Below are 16,527 nucleotides of genomic sequence, written 5' to 3'. Positions count from 1 at the left end.
TAACACAAAAACTTTAATAATTAATCTGTTGTAGTGATTCTACAGTTGCTATGGTAACACAAACACTTTAGTAAATAATCTGTTGTGGTGATTCTACAGTTGCTATGGTAACACAAACACTTTAGTAAATAATCTGTTGTAGTAATTCTACAGTTGCTATAGTAACACAAACACTTTAGTAAATAATCTGTTGTGGTAATTCTACAGTTGCTATGGTAACACAAAAACTTTAATAATTAATCTGTTGTATTGATTCTACAGTTGCTATGGTAATGCAAGAACTAAGGTAATATAAACAAATCATCAATTATAGGGTGTGTTGTACTACAATACACCACAGTTTAATGTAGTAAAGACTAAAGTATACTACAGTATGCATTGTTGTTTATTTATGTGTTTATCAAAAAACACATCAATACACATATAAACACATGTATACACACACACACACACACACACGCATGTACGCGCACACACACACAGACAGAGAGTACGTGGACACACACATATATGCATACACACATACTGTACTTATATGCACACATATATGCTCATACCTACACATGTACACACACTCATATACACATACATATATACATATATATACATACATACATAAAACACACATACACACAGAGACAGAAACACACACAGACTCATTATTCTTTCTCTATTTTCTTCACAGCTTCACGATGTATTCACATTTATTTTTATTATTAGTATTTGGTCTTAAATTGAAAGTCTTGATTTCTGTACGGCATTCACAGTATGATCAACCTTTACCAGGCTTTTCTGTTACCAAGTGCTTTTAGTATTAGTCGGCAACATGTGTGTGTATTTATGTGTGTGTGTGTGTGTGTGTGTGTGTGTGTGTGTGTGTGTGTTTGTGTGTGTGTGTGTGTGTGTGTGTGTGTGTGTGTGTGTGTGTGTGTGTGTGTGTGTGTGTGAGCGGATGTTGAATGTGCCTCCAGCCTCCTCCAGTCATGTGTGTCTCCTGCTGCTGTGTGTTTGGTTCTGCCTGTTCTGGCTCTGGCAGCGCTTCATTCTCTGGCTCAACTTAAAACAGGCCACTTTCTCTCTTTCTCTGTCTCTCTCTCTCTCCCCTTTAGTCTGGAAGTCTGCAAGCCATCGGCAGCGTTCATTACACACTGTATTATTATTATTATGGAGCCTTTCCACTTTAGCTTGTTTCTCATCTTTGCTCATAGTTGGTGAACGCAGTGAATGCGAGAGCACAACAAATCTTTTCTTTACAATCCTATTTGCTGAAATAATGAAAGAGAAAGTCCAGGTTGGTGTTATCAAGAGCTTTTCTGAAGTCTTAGATGTGTGTTTTCAGACTCCCGGCAGATGCAGACGTCTCCATCCTGGTCGTATGAGCAGTCGTACCCATATCTGGGCCCGATCTCCACCCCAGCGGTCCACCCTACAACACCAATCTCACCCAACCGGACGGCTTTACACTGTGAGTTTACACATTCACACTTACTGCTTTATTCCTGTTTTTCAATATAGTTTCAGAGGTGACGTGGTGGCTCATGGGTCAGCACTGTGGCCTCACAGCACGAAGGTCGCTGGTTCAAGTCCCAGCTGGGCCAGTTGGCATTTCTGTCAATTGGATAAACTAAATTGGCCATAGTGAATGAGTGTGTGTGAATGAGTGTGTATGGGTATTTCCCAGTACTGGGTTACAGCTGGAAGGACATCCGCTGTGTAAAACATATGTTGGAATAGTTGGTGGTTCATTCCGCTGTGGCAACCCCTGATGATTAAAGGGACTAAACTGAAGGAAAATGAATGACTGAACTACTATATTTTGCCAGTGATACTCTAAAATTTACAACCGTGCTGTAAATTAACAATTACAATGCTGTAGTTAAAAAAAAAACAGATTTCAAAACACTTCACAGGGATCTTTAATTTTTGGGTGTACTGTCCCTTGAAAGGTCTCATTAAATTAAAATGTTCTTAAAAAGGTTTTCAGATGTAAGTATCAGTATTGTTAGATATTAATATATATATATATGTATATATATATATATATATATATATATATATATATATATATATATACAGTTGAAGTCAGAATTGTTAGCCCCCTTAAATTATTAGACCGCTTGTTTATTCTTTCCCTAATTTCCGTTTAAGGGAGAGCAGATTTTTCCAACATGTTTCTAAACATAATAATTTTAATTACTCATCTCTAATAACTGATTTATTTTATCTTTGCCGTGATGACTGTAAATAATATTTTACTAGATATTTTTAAGACGCTTCTATACAGCTTAAAGTGACATTTAAAGGCTTAACTAGGTTAATTAAGTTAACTAGGCAGGTTAGGGGAATTAGGCAAGTTATTGTATAACAGTGGTTTGTTTTGTAGACTATCAAGAAAAAATATAGCTTAAAGAGGCTAATAATTTTGTCCCTAAAATGGTTCATAAAAAATTCAAAACTGCTTTTATTCTAGCCAAATTAAAACAAATAAGACTTTCTCCAGAAGAAAAAATATTATCAGACATACTGTAAAAATGTCCTTGCTCTGTTGAAAACCATTTGGAAATTATTTAAAAAAGAAGGAAAAAAATCGAAGGGGGCGAATAATTCTGACTTCAACTGTATATATATATATATATATCATGTGCTCAAAAACAGTAATTGTAAAAAAAATATATCTTCACACTTAGAAGATATAAAACTAATATAAAAATATACAGCAATGTATAGAAGAGGACTCTCACATTTTTGGGTGTACTGTCCGTTTAAAATGAGCTGAAACAATACAATTGGTGAGTTTTTTTTTTGACGGACAACTTTTAAGTAACCTAATTCCTGTTTTTCCCAACACAAACTGATTTTTGGGTGTATTGTTCCTGTCAGTTTAGTTTAGTTTAGTTTAGTTTAGTTTAGTTAACTTTATCTCAGTTATAGTAGATCATAGTTTTGTCATATATATATATATACAGATTCAGGAAATATTCACAATATATCTGATAATATTTGTTCTTCTGGAGAAAGTCTTATTTGTTTTATTTCGGCTAGAATAAAAGCAGTTTTTAGTTTTTTAAGCACCATTTTAAGGTCAATATTATTAACCCCTTTAAGCTATTTATTGTTTGATATTCTACAGAACAAACCATCATTATACAATAACTTCCTAACCTGCCTAGTTAACCTAATTAACCTAGTGAAGCCTTTAAATGTCACTTTAAGCTGTATAGAAGTGTCTTGAAGAATATCTAGTTTAATATTATTTATTGTCATTATGGCAAAGAGAAAATAAATCAGTTATTAGAGATGAGTTATTAACACTATTGTGATTAGAAATGTGCTGGAAAAATCTGCATATATTTACATATACACTACCAATCAGAATTTCGGGGTCAGTTTTTTAATATTTATTTATTTATTATTTTCTGTTCATCAAGGCAGCATTTATTTAACAAAAATAAATATTTCTTATTGTAGTTAGTTTTAAATGAAATTATTACTCAGGTCATTACTGCTTTTTTACCAAAATAATAATAACGATAATAATAATCATAATAATGATTAAAATAAGTGCGATTTCTGAAGAATCATGTGACTGAAGACTCTGAAAATTCATCTTTAAAATCACTAAAGTAAATGATTAAATTAAATGATAAACTGCTGTTGCGCAGTTATTTTATAGTGCAATAATATTTCACAATTGTACAACTTTTACTGTATTTGTGATTAAATAATATATATATATATATATAGTTAAAGACAGAATTATTAGCCCCCCTGTTTATTTTTTTCCCCAATTTCTGTTTAATGGAGAGCAGATTTATTCAACACATTTCTAATCACAATAGTGTTAATAACTCATCTCTAAATCTCTAATAACTGTTTAAATTTAATAAAATTAATAAATTAATAAATAAGTTAATAAATTTATCTTTGTTAGGGTAATTAGGCAAGTTATTGTATAACGATGGTTTGTTCTGTAGACTATCAAGAAAAAAGATATAGCTTAAAGGGGCCAATAATATTGTCCTTAAAATGGTGATTAAAAAATTAAAAACTGCTTTAATTCTAGCCAAAATAAAACAAATGAGAGTTTCTCCAGAAGAAAAAATATTATCAGACATACTGTGACCATTTCCTTGCTCTGTTAAACATCATTTAGGAAATATTTAAAAAAGAAAAAAAAATCTACTGTAATTGAGATAAAGTACTTTAATAAATCAAATATTTTTAACAGATTGGTTTTCAAGCACCTTAAAACAATTTGACATTCAGGTAGGAGGTAATAATAATACTGAAGCACTGTGATGATGGACTGAAGGCTGAGGTCTTTTAGAAACAAGCAAAACAACATTTCAGATCTATTACAATGTAAAGCTGGAATCGCTGCTTGGTCCATTAATGCGTCCGTCACACACATTTATATCTGATCATCATCTGTCAGAAACGAAACCTCATCATGCAGACTGATGAAGCGCATGCTGGAGGATATTCATTACATGTGTTTCCATGGTAGTTTACCTGCAGACCTTATATTTTGGGGTGTACTGTCCCTTTAAGAGCATCTGCTGTGTTTCCGCAGGTCCAGAGCTGACGGCGTTCACAGATCCCCGTGTGGGTTTGGAGCGCTCCTTCCCATCACTCCCATCTCTCCCAGATGGGCGTTTCTCTGACCCGCGGGTGCCGTACCCCACCGGCGCCTTCACCTACACCCCCACGCCCGTCACCAGCGCCATCGGTATTGGCATGTCAGCCATGAGCAGCCCTGCGGGACGCTACCACACATACCTGCCGCCGGCGTACCCCGCGGGCTCCTCGCAGGCCCAGGCTGGAGCCTTCCAGGCGAGCTCGTCCCCATATCACCTGTACTACAGCAGCGCTGCGGGCTCCTACCAGTTCTCCATGATGCCCAGCGGAGGGGCGGCAGCAGGGGAGCGCTCGCCGCCCCGAATCCTACCCTGCACCAACGCCTCCACAGGCTCCGCCCTCCTGCACCCCTCGCTCCCCAATCAGAGCGAAGGAGTGGTGGAGGCGGAGGGAAGCCACAGCAGTTCGCCAACCAGCATGTCTGTAGAGGCCGTCTGGAGGCCATACTGACAGCCAATAGCACGCCGGCAGCTCATTTAAAGGGACAGTTCACCCAAAAATGTACTTACTATTTCCAAATCTGTGAGTTTCTTTCTTCAGTTAAACACTAGAGGAGATATACTAAAGAAAGCAGAGATCTGTTGACTTCCATAGTAGAAAAACACATAAAAGTCAATTAATTTGACATGCTTTAGACTTTATTTTGAACAAATTAAATTAAATCAAATTATAAAAACAGCCAGAAAAGAGAAACTGATGTGTTTCTGTCATCATTAATGCCCCATCAGTGCATTTCCATGCTTTTTTATATGGTTTCTTTTCTAATTTGCATGTTAAGTGCAATTAAATTCTAAAATAAAATGTAAAGTCAAAGCATAAATAGGATATATGCACAGCTAGTGTTTCCTCCCATACCGATAATCTTCCGGTGAACGGTTAATATGACTTTTTTCAGATTTATACAGTTTCTTTTACAGCATTGATGTTGTAATGCAATTAAAATACAATCAGGTAAACAGATTTAAGCATTTATTTAGTTGCTCAAGCATAAACCGAGATGAAAAGTCACGCACATGCACGTCACGATCAGCAGGCGAACGCAGAAACTCCATTGAAAACACTGGGGGAAATCAATGTTTATATTTTAAAGACATGATGTGGAAAAATGTCATTTACTGCAGTGCTTCTCCTAGATTGTGAGATGCACTTTATATGGTAAATCAATCAGGCACTGAAGATCATTGATTTTTAAAGAAAACAGACCTGAAATGTGCTGATTTTGTAACAGCATACAGGTCACCGCAAGCGCTTGACTCAGGTTACTGACAAATTAAAAGTCCTTCTGCATATAGCCTATAGCAGAAGTGAACAAATAAATTTTCCCTACCAGCAAATATTAATTTATAAGCAAAATAAACTGACAGCAAATTTAAAGCAGACACTTTTGCTCTATAATGTCGTCACTAATGACTAAATCAATGTGGAATATCCACAAGATAAAGGTAAACATCGCCGAATTGTAGCTCTTGTAGGAACAGGACCTTTATTTTTTTGCTTGTTATTGCTTAACATTACTGATACATTTAGAGTGAACGGTTAATATGACTTGTTTTAATTTTATACGGATTATTTTACAGCATTGATGTTGTAATGCAATTAAAATACAATCAGGTAAACAGATTTAAGCATTTAATTAGTTGCTCAAGCATGAACCGTGATGAAATGTCACGCACATGCACGTCACGATCAGCAGGCGAACGCAGAAACTCCATTGAAAACACTGGGGGAAAATTAATGTTTATATTTTATAGACATGATGTGGAAAAATGTCATTTAATGCAGTGCTTCTCCTAGATTGCGAGACACACTTTATATAAATGTAAAAGCAGACACTTTTGCTCTATAATGTCGTCACTAATGACTAAATCACTGATGAATATCCACAAGATAAAGGTTAACATCGCTGAAGTGTAGCTCTGACAGGAACTTGAGTTATTCTTTTGCTTAGTATTGCTTAATATTAATATTGCTGGCAGCGCGGTGGCGCAGGGGGTAGCAAAGTCACCTTACAGCAAGACGGTCGCTGGTTCGAGCCTCCGCTGGGTCAATTGGCATTTCTGTGTGGAGTTTGCATTTGGACCCCACAGTCCAAACACATGCGCTATAGGGGAATTGGGTAAGCTAGATTGGCCATGGTGTATGAGTGTGAATGAGAGTGTATGGGAGTTTCCCAGCGATGGGTTGTAGCTGGAAGGACATCCGCTGCGTAAAACATATGCTGGATAAGTTGACCCCAGAATAATAAAGGAACTAAGCTTAAAAGAAAATTAATTAATTGATATTGCTTAAGGGGGCTTAATAATATTGACTATAAAATGGTTGTAAAAAAATTAAAAGCTGCTTTTATTCTAGCTGAAATAAAACAAATAAGAGATTCTTCAGAAGAAAAAATATTATAGGAAATACTGTGAAAAATTCCTGAATCTGTTCAACATTGTTTGGGAAATATTAATGTTTTATTATAAAATCACCGGACGGCAAATAATTCTGACTTCAACTGTATGTACAGTAGAAACAACAAGCAAATGTGTTCTTCATCCATATATACATTGTGAAAATGATACGCTTATACTGCTTTTTAAAGCACTTTTTCCACAAAAATAACATATAATATATGCAAATATTAGTAAACAGATGACAATATGAGCTAATTGTGCTTTGATTCTATGCAGATCCCAGTGTAGCCGCCATTACGGCTCATTGTTGTATTTCCGCACAGGTCACATGACTGAAAACCATCAATAGGTTTTCAGCATTCTTCAAAATATCTTCTTTTGTGTTCAACAGAATTAAGAAGCTCATATAGGGTTGAAATAACTAAAGGGTGAGTTAATCATGACAGAGATTTCATTCTGGGGTGTACTGTCTCTTTAAGACGATTCTGATTGGAGCAATAGACTCTGGAGGCGGAGTTGTGCTATATCTGTTTTCCACAGCACAGCATGAGATTTGTTTGTCTTTTTTTAAGTTGTGAATAGTTTGTATTATTATTATTATTGTTATTATTAATGTTGTCTCATCATCATCATCATCATCATCACTGTGTGACAGGTTTCTCCCTTAATAGCTGACCGGCATTTCATAATCAATTAAAACAAACAGTCATACAGTGTAAATCTGAGGCCAGAAACAAACTCTACACCAGACTCAGTGCAGACAGCAGTGTTTTTCTTTATTAATTGTGTCACAAACAAAGTTCATCATCATTTTGGCGTTATGCAAATTGTTAGCATTACAGTCCAAAGCAAAATAACTGTGCATTAATATAATGGTTCATGCCATCAGTGAAAATATTAATGACATATTTATTAATTCAATGCTATTTAATTCTTCATCAATGTTCACTTGTTTAATTATTCATTACATGTTATTGGCAGTTAAATAATTTATTCATCACAAACAAATATGCTACTTCAGGTTTCATTCAGGTTGAGGTGAATTTGCAAAGCTTCTGTCCGCAGTGGCGCAGTAGGTAGTGCTGTCGCCTCACAGCAAGAAGGTCGCTGGTTCGAGCCTCGGCTCAGTTGGCGTTTCTGTGTGGAGTTTGCATGTTCTCCCTGCGTTCGCGTGGGTTTCCTCCGGGTGCTCCGGTTTCCCCCACAGTCCAAAGACATGCGGTACAGGTGAATTTGGTAGGCTAAATTTTCTGTTGTGTAAGAGTGTGTGTGGATGTTTCCCAGAGATGGGTTGCGGCTGGAAGGGCATCCGCTGCGTAAAAACCTGCTGGATAAGTTGGCGGTTCATTCCGCTGTGGTGACCCCGGATTAATAAAGGGACTAAGCCGACAAGAAAATGAATGAATGTTTTTCCTAATTATTATTTATTGCTGCTTATTGACTAAATTAATTTCATATTTCAGACCATTAATAAAAATAATATCAGTTGATCTCCAGTTTGGTATATAAATGCAAAATAGCTTTAATTGAATATAGTAAATAGTAAGTTCTGCTTCTAGATGACGTGCTGGCGCAGTATTAGTGCTGTCGCCTCACAGCAAGAAGGTCGCTGGCTCGATACTCGGTGGCTCAGTGGGCGTTTCTGTGTGGAGTTTGCATGTTCTCCCTGTGTTGGTGTGGGTTTCCTCCGGGTGCTCCGGTTTCTCCCACAGTAAGACATGCGGTACAGGTGAATTGGGTAAGCTAATTTGTCTGTGGTGTGTGTGTGTGTGTGAATGAGTGTGTATGGATGTTTCCCAGAGATGGGTTGCAGCTGGAAGGGTATCCGCTGTGTAAAACATGTGCTGGATAAGTTGGCGGTTCATTCCGCTGTGGCGACCACTGATTAAAAAAAGACTAAGCCGAAAAGAAAATGAATGAATGTCTGCTTTTCACAGTAATTCAATATTTAAATAATTATTTCCTCATTTAAATATTTACATATTTTAAGTCGATCTCTGCTCAGCATTACATTCAGGTAAATGATTTACACATCAAATCATAAAATCTGTTTTCAGATGTTCGCAAAAAATAAAACCAGTATTTTATTGTTGATGTAAACTGACTATAAGTTGCTCATTTCTCTTGCACTCCAAGATTCATACACTCTCAGAAATAAAGGTACGCAAGCTGTCACTAGGGTGGTGCCTTTTCAAAAGGTACAAATTTGTATCTAAAAAGTACCAAAGTATGCCTCTTAAAATTTGTAGGTACTACTATAAACTTTTGAGGTACCAATATGGACCCTTTAAGTACAAATGTGTACCTTTTGAAAAGGTAACACCCCAGTGACAGCTCGCATACCTTTAATTCTGAGAGTTTATAACATTAGCTGAAAACTTTCATTCATTCATTTCCCTTTCGCTTAGTCTGCGGAATGAACCACCATCTATTCCAGCACATGTTTTACGCAGCGGGTGCCCTTACAGCCACAACCCAGTACTGGGAAACACCCATACACACTCATTCACACACACACTCATACACTACGGCCAATTGAGTTGATCAATTCCCCTATAGCGCATGTGTTTGGACTGTGGGGGAAACCGGAGCACCCGGAGGAAACCCACGCCAACACGGGGAGAACATGCAAACTCCACACAGAAATGACAACTAGTTCAGGTGGGACTCGAACCAGCGACCTTCTTGCTGTGAAGCCACAGTTATAACCACTATGCAAACTATACAAAAATAATAATGTTTAAACTGATGACATTTATATAATCACTTGGCTTTCTTTTACTTTGTAGCTTGCATATCGTTAAGCGTGTGCCTTTCTGATCTTCTGTAGAGTTTGTTTCGAGTCTAAAACTCACACCGATGCAAAACAGCATGTTAAAATGACAAAAACACAAGTGACATGATGGTGGCAGTCAGCGAACTGCTTGAATTGATCAGTAAATCTACATCTCATTTTCAACAGAAGAGTTTCTTTAAGAGCTTCTGCAGACTCTGAACTCACTTTACAGCGATCTGACATCAGGATGGACGATTCGAGAACCCAAACGTGACACTTTTTGTGTGTAAATAGATTGTAAATGTTGATTTTGTCACACAACACGACTTGTGAAATGAGCAAAACCTGCTTCATTATTTTCTCCCATTTCATTGTTGTGAAGAAACTGCTTATTTCTTAAGGATGTGTGCTGTCTTTATTTCTCAGTGGCGTTATCTTATCTCTTTAATATCAATCAATCAATCTGTATCTTTAGTTTTCTTTCCAAGGAGAAATTGAGAGAGCAGAGCACAACTAATATTAATAATATACACTCACCGGCCACTTTATTAGGTACACCTGTCCAACTGCTCATTAACACGAAATTTCTAATCAGCCAATCACATGGCGGCAACTCAATGCATTTAGACATGTAGACATGGTCAAGACGATCTGCTGCAGTTCAAACCGAGCATCAGAACGGGGAATCATCTCTGGCTTCTTGAACATGCCAATGAGTTCACTGTACTCAAATGGCCTCCACAGTCAGCAGAGCTCAATCCAATAGAGCAGCTTTGGGATGTGGTGGAACGGGAGATTGGCATCATGGATGTGCAGCCGACAAATCTGCAGCAACTGTGTGATGCTATCATGTCAATATGGAGCAAAATCTCTGAGGAATATTTCCAGTATCTTGTTGAATCTCTGACACAAAGGATTAAGGCAGTTCTGAAGGCAAAAGAGGGCCCAACTTGCTACTAGTAAGGTGTACCTAATAAAGTGGCCGGTGAGTGGACAAAAATCAAAACAGAACACATATGAACTGATTTGATCAAATAAATGAATAAAATACAATTAAATAATAAAATTTATATTATTAAATTAATGCTAAATGATTAAATTAATTAAATATGTAAAATAAAAAATATGCAGGACAAGAATTAAATACAATACAATAAAATTAATATAAATATTTTTGCCAAATGTATATTTAAATTAATTAATAAATGTCAAATAAATCAATTAATGCTTAAAATAAAATACAATAAAGTAAAATTGATATTATTCAATTAATAATAAATTATACTATATTTAAATAAATATAATAAATAAATAAATGCATGAATAAAATAAACTTAAATGAATAAATTACTGCCAAAAAACAATATATTTAAATTAATTAGATATGTGAAATTAATAAATGTATGAAAATAAAATGTAATTTAATTATTAATATTAAATTAATACCTAATGAAGTGGCCGTTGAGTGTTTAATAATCAAAACAGAACACATGAACTGAATTTAGCAGATGTATAGAATGGGATTGTCTGATTAACATGCATCTAAAATAATGTGGTGCAATTTTCTCACACATTTTACAAAGTTAATTTTGGTTCCTCAAGACAAGAACTGCTTCTGCTTTCTTAAGAAATAATGCTTGAGGATGTTTTTATATGTTCTGGTTCTTCATTTTAAGGTGCGCTTGTTACATTATAACTTATTTAAATGCTGAGTAATATTAATTAATTATATGATCAGGGTTAGAATGCAGGATTTAGTGCATTTAATTATGCATAATTCATTTTATTTACTATAGTAAGTACATTAGTACATAAGATGTCTTTGTGTACCTGTTTTGGCAGAAACAAGATTATTGATACATTCATTTGTTTTCTTTCGGCCTAATCTCTGATTTATCAGAGGTCCCAACAGTGGAATGAACTGCCAACTATTACAGCTTATGTTTAACACAACGGAAAATAAAATAAAATACAATGATTGCATGAATATAAAATAAATAACAATTATAAACAAAAAATTAAATCTAATTAATGAAACTAATGTTAAATGATAATATATTTAAAGTAGTTAAAGAAAAATGTCAAATAAATAAATGCTTGAATAAAATAAAATTGATGTTATTAAATTAATACTAAATTATAATATATTTAAATTGATTAAATATGTAAAATAAATAAATGCAAAAATAATATGCTATTAAATTTAATTATTATTAAAAATTAATTCTAAATGATAATATATTTAAATTAATTTAAATAAATAAATGCGTAAATCTAAAATTTTATTGAATTAATAATAATAAATTAATGCTAAATGATTAAATATGCAAAATAAATATATACAGGAATACAAATAAATACAATAAAAGTAATGCTAAATAATTATATATTTAAATAAATTAAATAAATATGTACGCTAAATAAATGCTTAAAATTAATTACAATAAAATAAATTTGATATTATTAAATTAATACTAAATGATAATAAAATAAATGTTAAATAAATAAATGCTTGAATAAAATACAGTTAAACTAATATCATTAAATTAATGCTAAAGGATAATATATTTAAATTAATTATGTAAAATAAATAAAAAATAAATATTAAATTGAATTAATGTTAAATCAATGCTAAATGGTTAAATAAATTAATTAAACATGTAAAATAAATATATGCAGAAACAAAATCAAATACAATAAAATAAAACATATAAAAATGAATGTGAAATGAGAATATATATGCAGGAATAAAATAAAATAGAATTCAATAAAATAAAATGTATATTATTAAAATGTATGCTAAATGATACTATATTTAAATTAGTTAAATAACTATGTAAAATCAATGCATGAATAAAATAGAACAAAATTAAATAAAGTTAAATAATGTTATTAAATTAATGCTAAATGATGATATATTTCAATTAAATAAATATGTAATATCTATATATGTCTGTCTGTCTGTCTGTCTATCTAGTCAGTCAGTCTCTGGTTTACACTATCTGAGAGTCCAGAAAGAGCCGCAGGAGACAGACGGGCTAAATAAAGTTGAAACTGAGCTTCAGGATTCAAGCCAAAGTCTATAAAACCAAATCACCTTTATAAAAAGAGCAAGAGAGTGTGAGAACAGCAGGACACACACACACACACACACACACACACACATAAACACTGACAGCTTCTCAGCTCGGTGTGTGTGAATTAGAGTTTATTTCTAGTCAGTGATTCAGTGTGATGCTGATCAACAAACTAAGGTAAACATCCTGAATATAACCCAGCAGAAACATGACATCAGTTAAAATAAAAATCTTATTTCAAGTATATCAGACTAGACTAATGCTAGACTATATTTAAATTAATTAAATAAATAAATATGTAAATAAATGCATAAATAAAATACAATAGAATTAAATGAATATTACTAAACTAATGCTAAATTATAATATTTAAATTATTAAATATGTAAAATAAATAAATACATGCAGTAATAAAATCAAATACAATAAAATCAAATTAATATTAAATTAATGCTAAATGATAATATATTAAATTAATAAATAAATAAATAAGTAAAATAAATAAATACGTGCAGTAATAAAATTAAATACAATATAATACAATTAATATTAAATTATTGCTAAATGAATATATAATAAATGTAATTAAATATGTAAAATAAATGCATGAGTAAAATACAATGAAATTAATATTATTAAATTAATAAATGCCAAATAATAATATATTTAAATTAATTAAACAAATGTGTAACATAAATTAATAAATGCATAAATATAAAATAAAATTAAATGCATTAAATTTCTATTTTTAAATAATGCTGAATGATAATATATGTAATTAATTAAATAAATATGTAAAATAAATAAATGCATGAATAAAATGAAATAAAATTTAATTTACTAACATTAAATTATTGTCAAATGATAATATACTTAAAATAAATATGTCAAATAAATAAATATATGCAGGAATAAAAAATACAATATAAACACAACACAATACAATAAAATAAATATGTTTTCATTAATGCAAAATTATACTATATTTAAATTTTTTAAATATGTTAAATAAATGCATGAATGAAAAAAATACAATTAAATACAATACAATTACATAAAGTTAATTAATTTATTAATTAATGATAAATGATAATACACTTTAAATATGTAAAATAAAATAATAAATTAATAAAATGAAATACAGTAATTTTTATTGAATTATTATTTATATTAAGTTATTCTCTTCAGAGATTTTTAAAAATGGGTCATATCTTATATAATTATATTTTTTAGATTTTATGGAATTATAAAAGCTTATTTATCATGTAAGGATTTTATAGTGTTTTTATAGTGATGTTTTTTATGTTCTTGTTGGGTCTGTTGCAACGTAATTTCGTTCTGCATTACAATTCTATTGTGATGATTTGAATGACATAAATAAAGGAAACTGAAACTGAAACTAAAACTGAACTAAATTAATGCTAAATTATAATATAATGAAATTTATTAAATAAATATGTAAAAAACATGTTTGCATAAAATAAAATGCAATTAATTATAATAAAATCAAATACAATTAAATTTAATTAATTCTAAATAATAATATACTTAAATTAATTAAATGTGTAAAATAAATAAACAAATGCATGAATTAAATTAAACACACTGCAGGTGTCTTAATCAAATCTTGAGCCTAGTTTGAGACTACTGGGCTGTTTTACTTCAGGTGTAGATTGTAGGTGCGTGCGTGCGTGTGTGTGTGTTTTGTGTGTGTGTGTGTTTACATGTAAATATATTCTCCAGAAGGCATCGGTGTAATCAGTGTATGAATATGAAGCGGTGAGGATTGAGCGTCAGGTCGTTCATCATTCACCTGAACAGATCGATATTAATATTTGATCAACTCTGACAGATCTTCTATAGCGACCACATTCAGATCCTGAACATTAATCATTTATGCAAATCAGGCAAACTCTCATTAATCTACAGGCTGACAGACTGAGCCAAAAAACTGACAGACGAGAGCTAAAATAATGACTTGATTTCAGATTTCACTACTGAAGTTTCGTCCTCGGCCTGTTTACTTGTGACCAGCAGATGGCGCTGCAGCTCAATGTTTTTTTTTACAGCCTGTGAGGTCACCCTAAAAAGTATTACATCTAGTTTTAAATAATATAATAAATATAAACATTTAGCTAGATAGTATATATATATATATATATATATATATATATATATATATATATATATATATATATATATATATATATATATATATATATATATATATATATATATATATATATATATATATAAAATATATATATTTTGTTTCATATAAAAATATAAAAAATATGTAGCTTAGTTTGTTATAATGCTAGATATTCATATAAAATAACTATTAAATTACTATTAGTGCTACTACAACTACCACTAGGCTACTGATAATACTAATACCTGTGTAATATTATTATTAATTATTAGAATATCTTTATCATTAAGCAGTTGATTCAACCTTATTACTACTACAACTACAAATAATAATAATAATAATAATAATAATAATAATAATAATAATAATAATAATAAGATCGTTAATAATAATAATAATATATAATAATAATAATAATAATAATAATAATAATAATAAATATAATAATGATGATGATAATAATAATAATAATAATAATAAAATAATAATAATCATCATAATCAAAATCATAATCATAATAAAACTATACATTATTTAAATGTAAATAAATTATTACAATAATTATTGAAATATGAGTATCAGTTCTATCATGTCTAAAATCATGTAGTTTTATATTGTTTTTTTTATTTATCTATGAAATATTGTTTATTTTTTAAGACCTTTATTGTTTACCATTTATTGTTAATAATAATAATAATAATAATAATAACTACAGTGATTTTGTTTGATTAATTGAACACGAGTGGTGATAATTATTTATTTATTCGACTGTTTTATAATACTTTACAGAATGAAATAAGAAACTGCAGAGACTTTACATTTGTCGGGTGTTTTGCTTCTCTACGCCAGCGCTTTTATCAGCGTCATCACGCAACGAGCTGACGCAGATCCTCTCCGCGCGAAATTTTGAGAGTTCCGTTGAGAACAAAACAAGAGCGCGAAGCAGCAGCTGCAGCAGCACCGCGCGCCGGTTCCGCTTCACAGCCGTAAAACTACCAACTGCATCACGATGGCGGAGCTCGGCTGCTACTCTCCCAGCTTCAAGAAACCGTCCGAGGTGCTGCGCATGCGGAGGCAGCGGGCGCGGAGTGAAGGACCAGGCGGGAAAGTGTCGAGTCCAGCGCTATCCGGGCTCCGGCCGTTTTCCCCGGGGCCGCTGCTCACCGCTCCGGGACGCGGTAACGGCGGAGTCAAGCGGAGAAACCCGTTCGCTAGCATCGAGAACACCTACAGCAGCCCGAAGAAGAGGGCTTTAATACAGGAGGATGGTAGAAAGAGCTCAGCCGCGGGTCCAGACGAGAAACTCCGAGAAGAACCGAAAACCGGAGCTTTACTGCGGGAGGAGCTGCTGCACACTGACCGACTCAAACAACAGCACACACAGGTCAAAGAGGAGAAATACTACAGTTAACCGTGTACAATTTCTCTGTCTGTATAGCTGTCTGACCGTATGTGTATCTCTCCACCTATATAAGTTATCTGTCTACA

At 32.6% G+C, this 16,527-nt stretch overlaps 2 protein-coding genes across 8 annotated transcripts in view; both read left to right on the top strand.

The window, feature by feature from the left end:
- Positions 1-10,210, top strand: part of runx1 (RUNX family transcription factor 1) — a 224,006-nt gene extending 213,796 nt beyond the window's left edge. For 2 of the 7 annotated variants that reach the window (XM_073948887.1, XM_073948889.1), the window contains 3 exons: positions 1,340-1,465; positions 4,574-8,199; positions 9,626-10,210. In XM_073948887.1, the coding sequence (XP_073804988.1) occupies positions 1,340-1,465; positions 4,574-5,088 (641 nt within the window). In that variant the 3' untranslated portion in view covers positions 5,089-8,199; positions 9,626-10,210. Of the gene's footprint in view, positions 1-1,339; positions 1,466-4,573; positions 8,200-9,625 lie in introns of those variants that run through there. The other 5 variants (XM_073948914.1, XM_073948907.1, XM_073948900.1 and 2 more) reach the window with 5 other exon arrangements.
- A 5,712-nt stretch (positions 10,211-15,922) lies between these two features.
- Positions 15,923-16,527, top strand: part of donson (DNA replication fork stabilization factor DONSON) — a 12,032-nt gene continuing 11,427 nt past the window's right edge. Inside the window, exon 1 of the mRNA XM_073949295.1 lies at positions 15,923-16,423. Coding sequence (XP_073805396.1) covers positions 16,049-16,423 — 375 coding nt within the window. The 5' untranslated portion in view covers positions 15,923-16,048. The remainder of the gene's footprint in view (positions 16,424-16,527) is intronic.

Source organism: Danio rerio, chromosome 1, assembly GCF_049306965.1.
Source record: "Danio rerio strain Tuebingen ecotype United States chromosome 1, GRCz12tu, whole genome shotgun sequence".
Lineage (NCBI taxonomy): Eukaryota > Metazoa > Chordata > Actinopteri > Cypriniformes > Danionidae > Danio > Danio rerio.
This window is presented reverse-complemented; position numbering and strand designations above follow the sequence as displayed.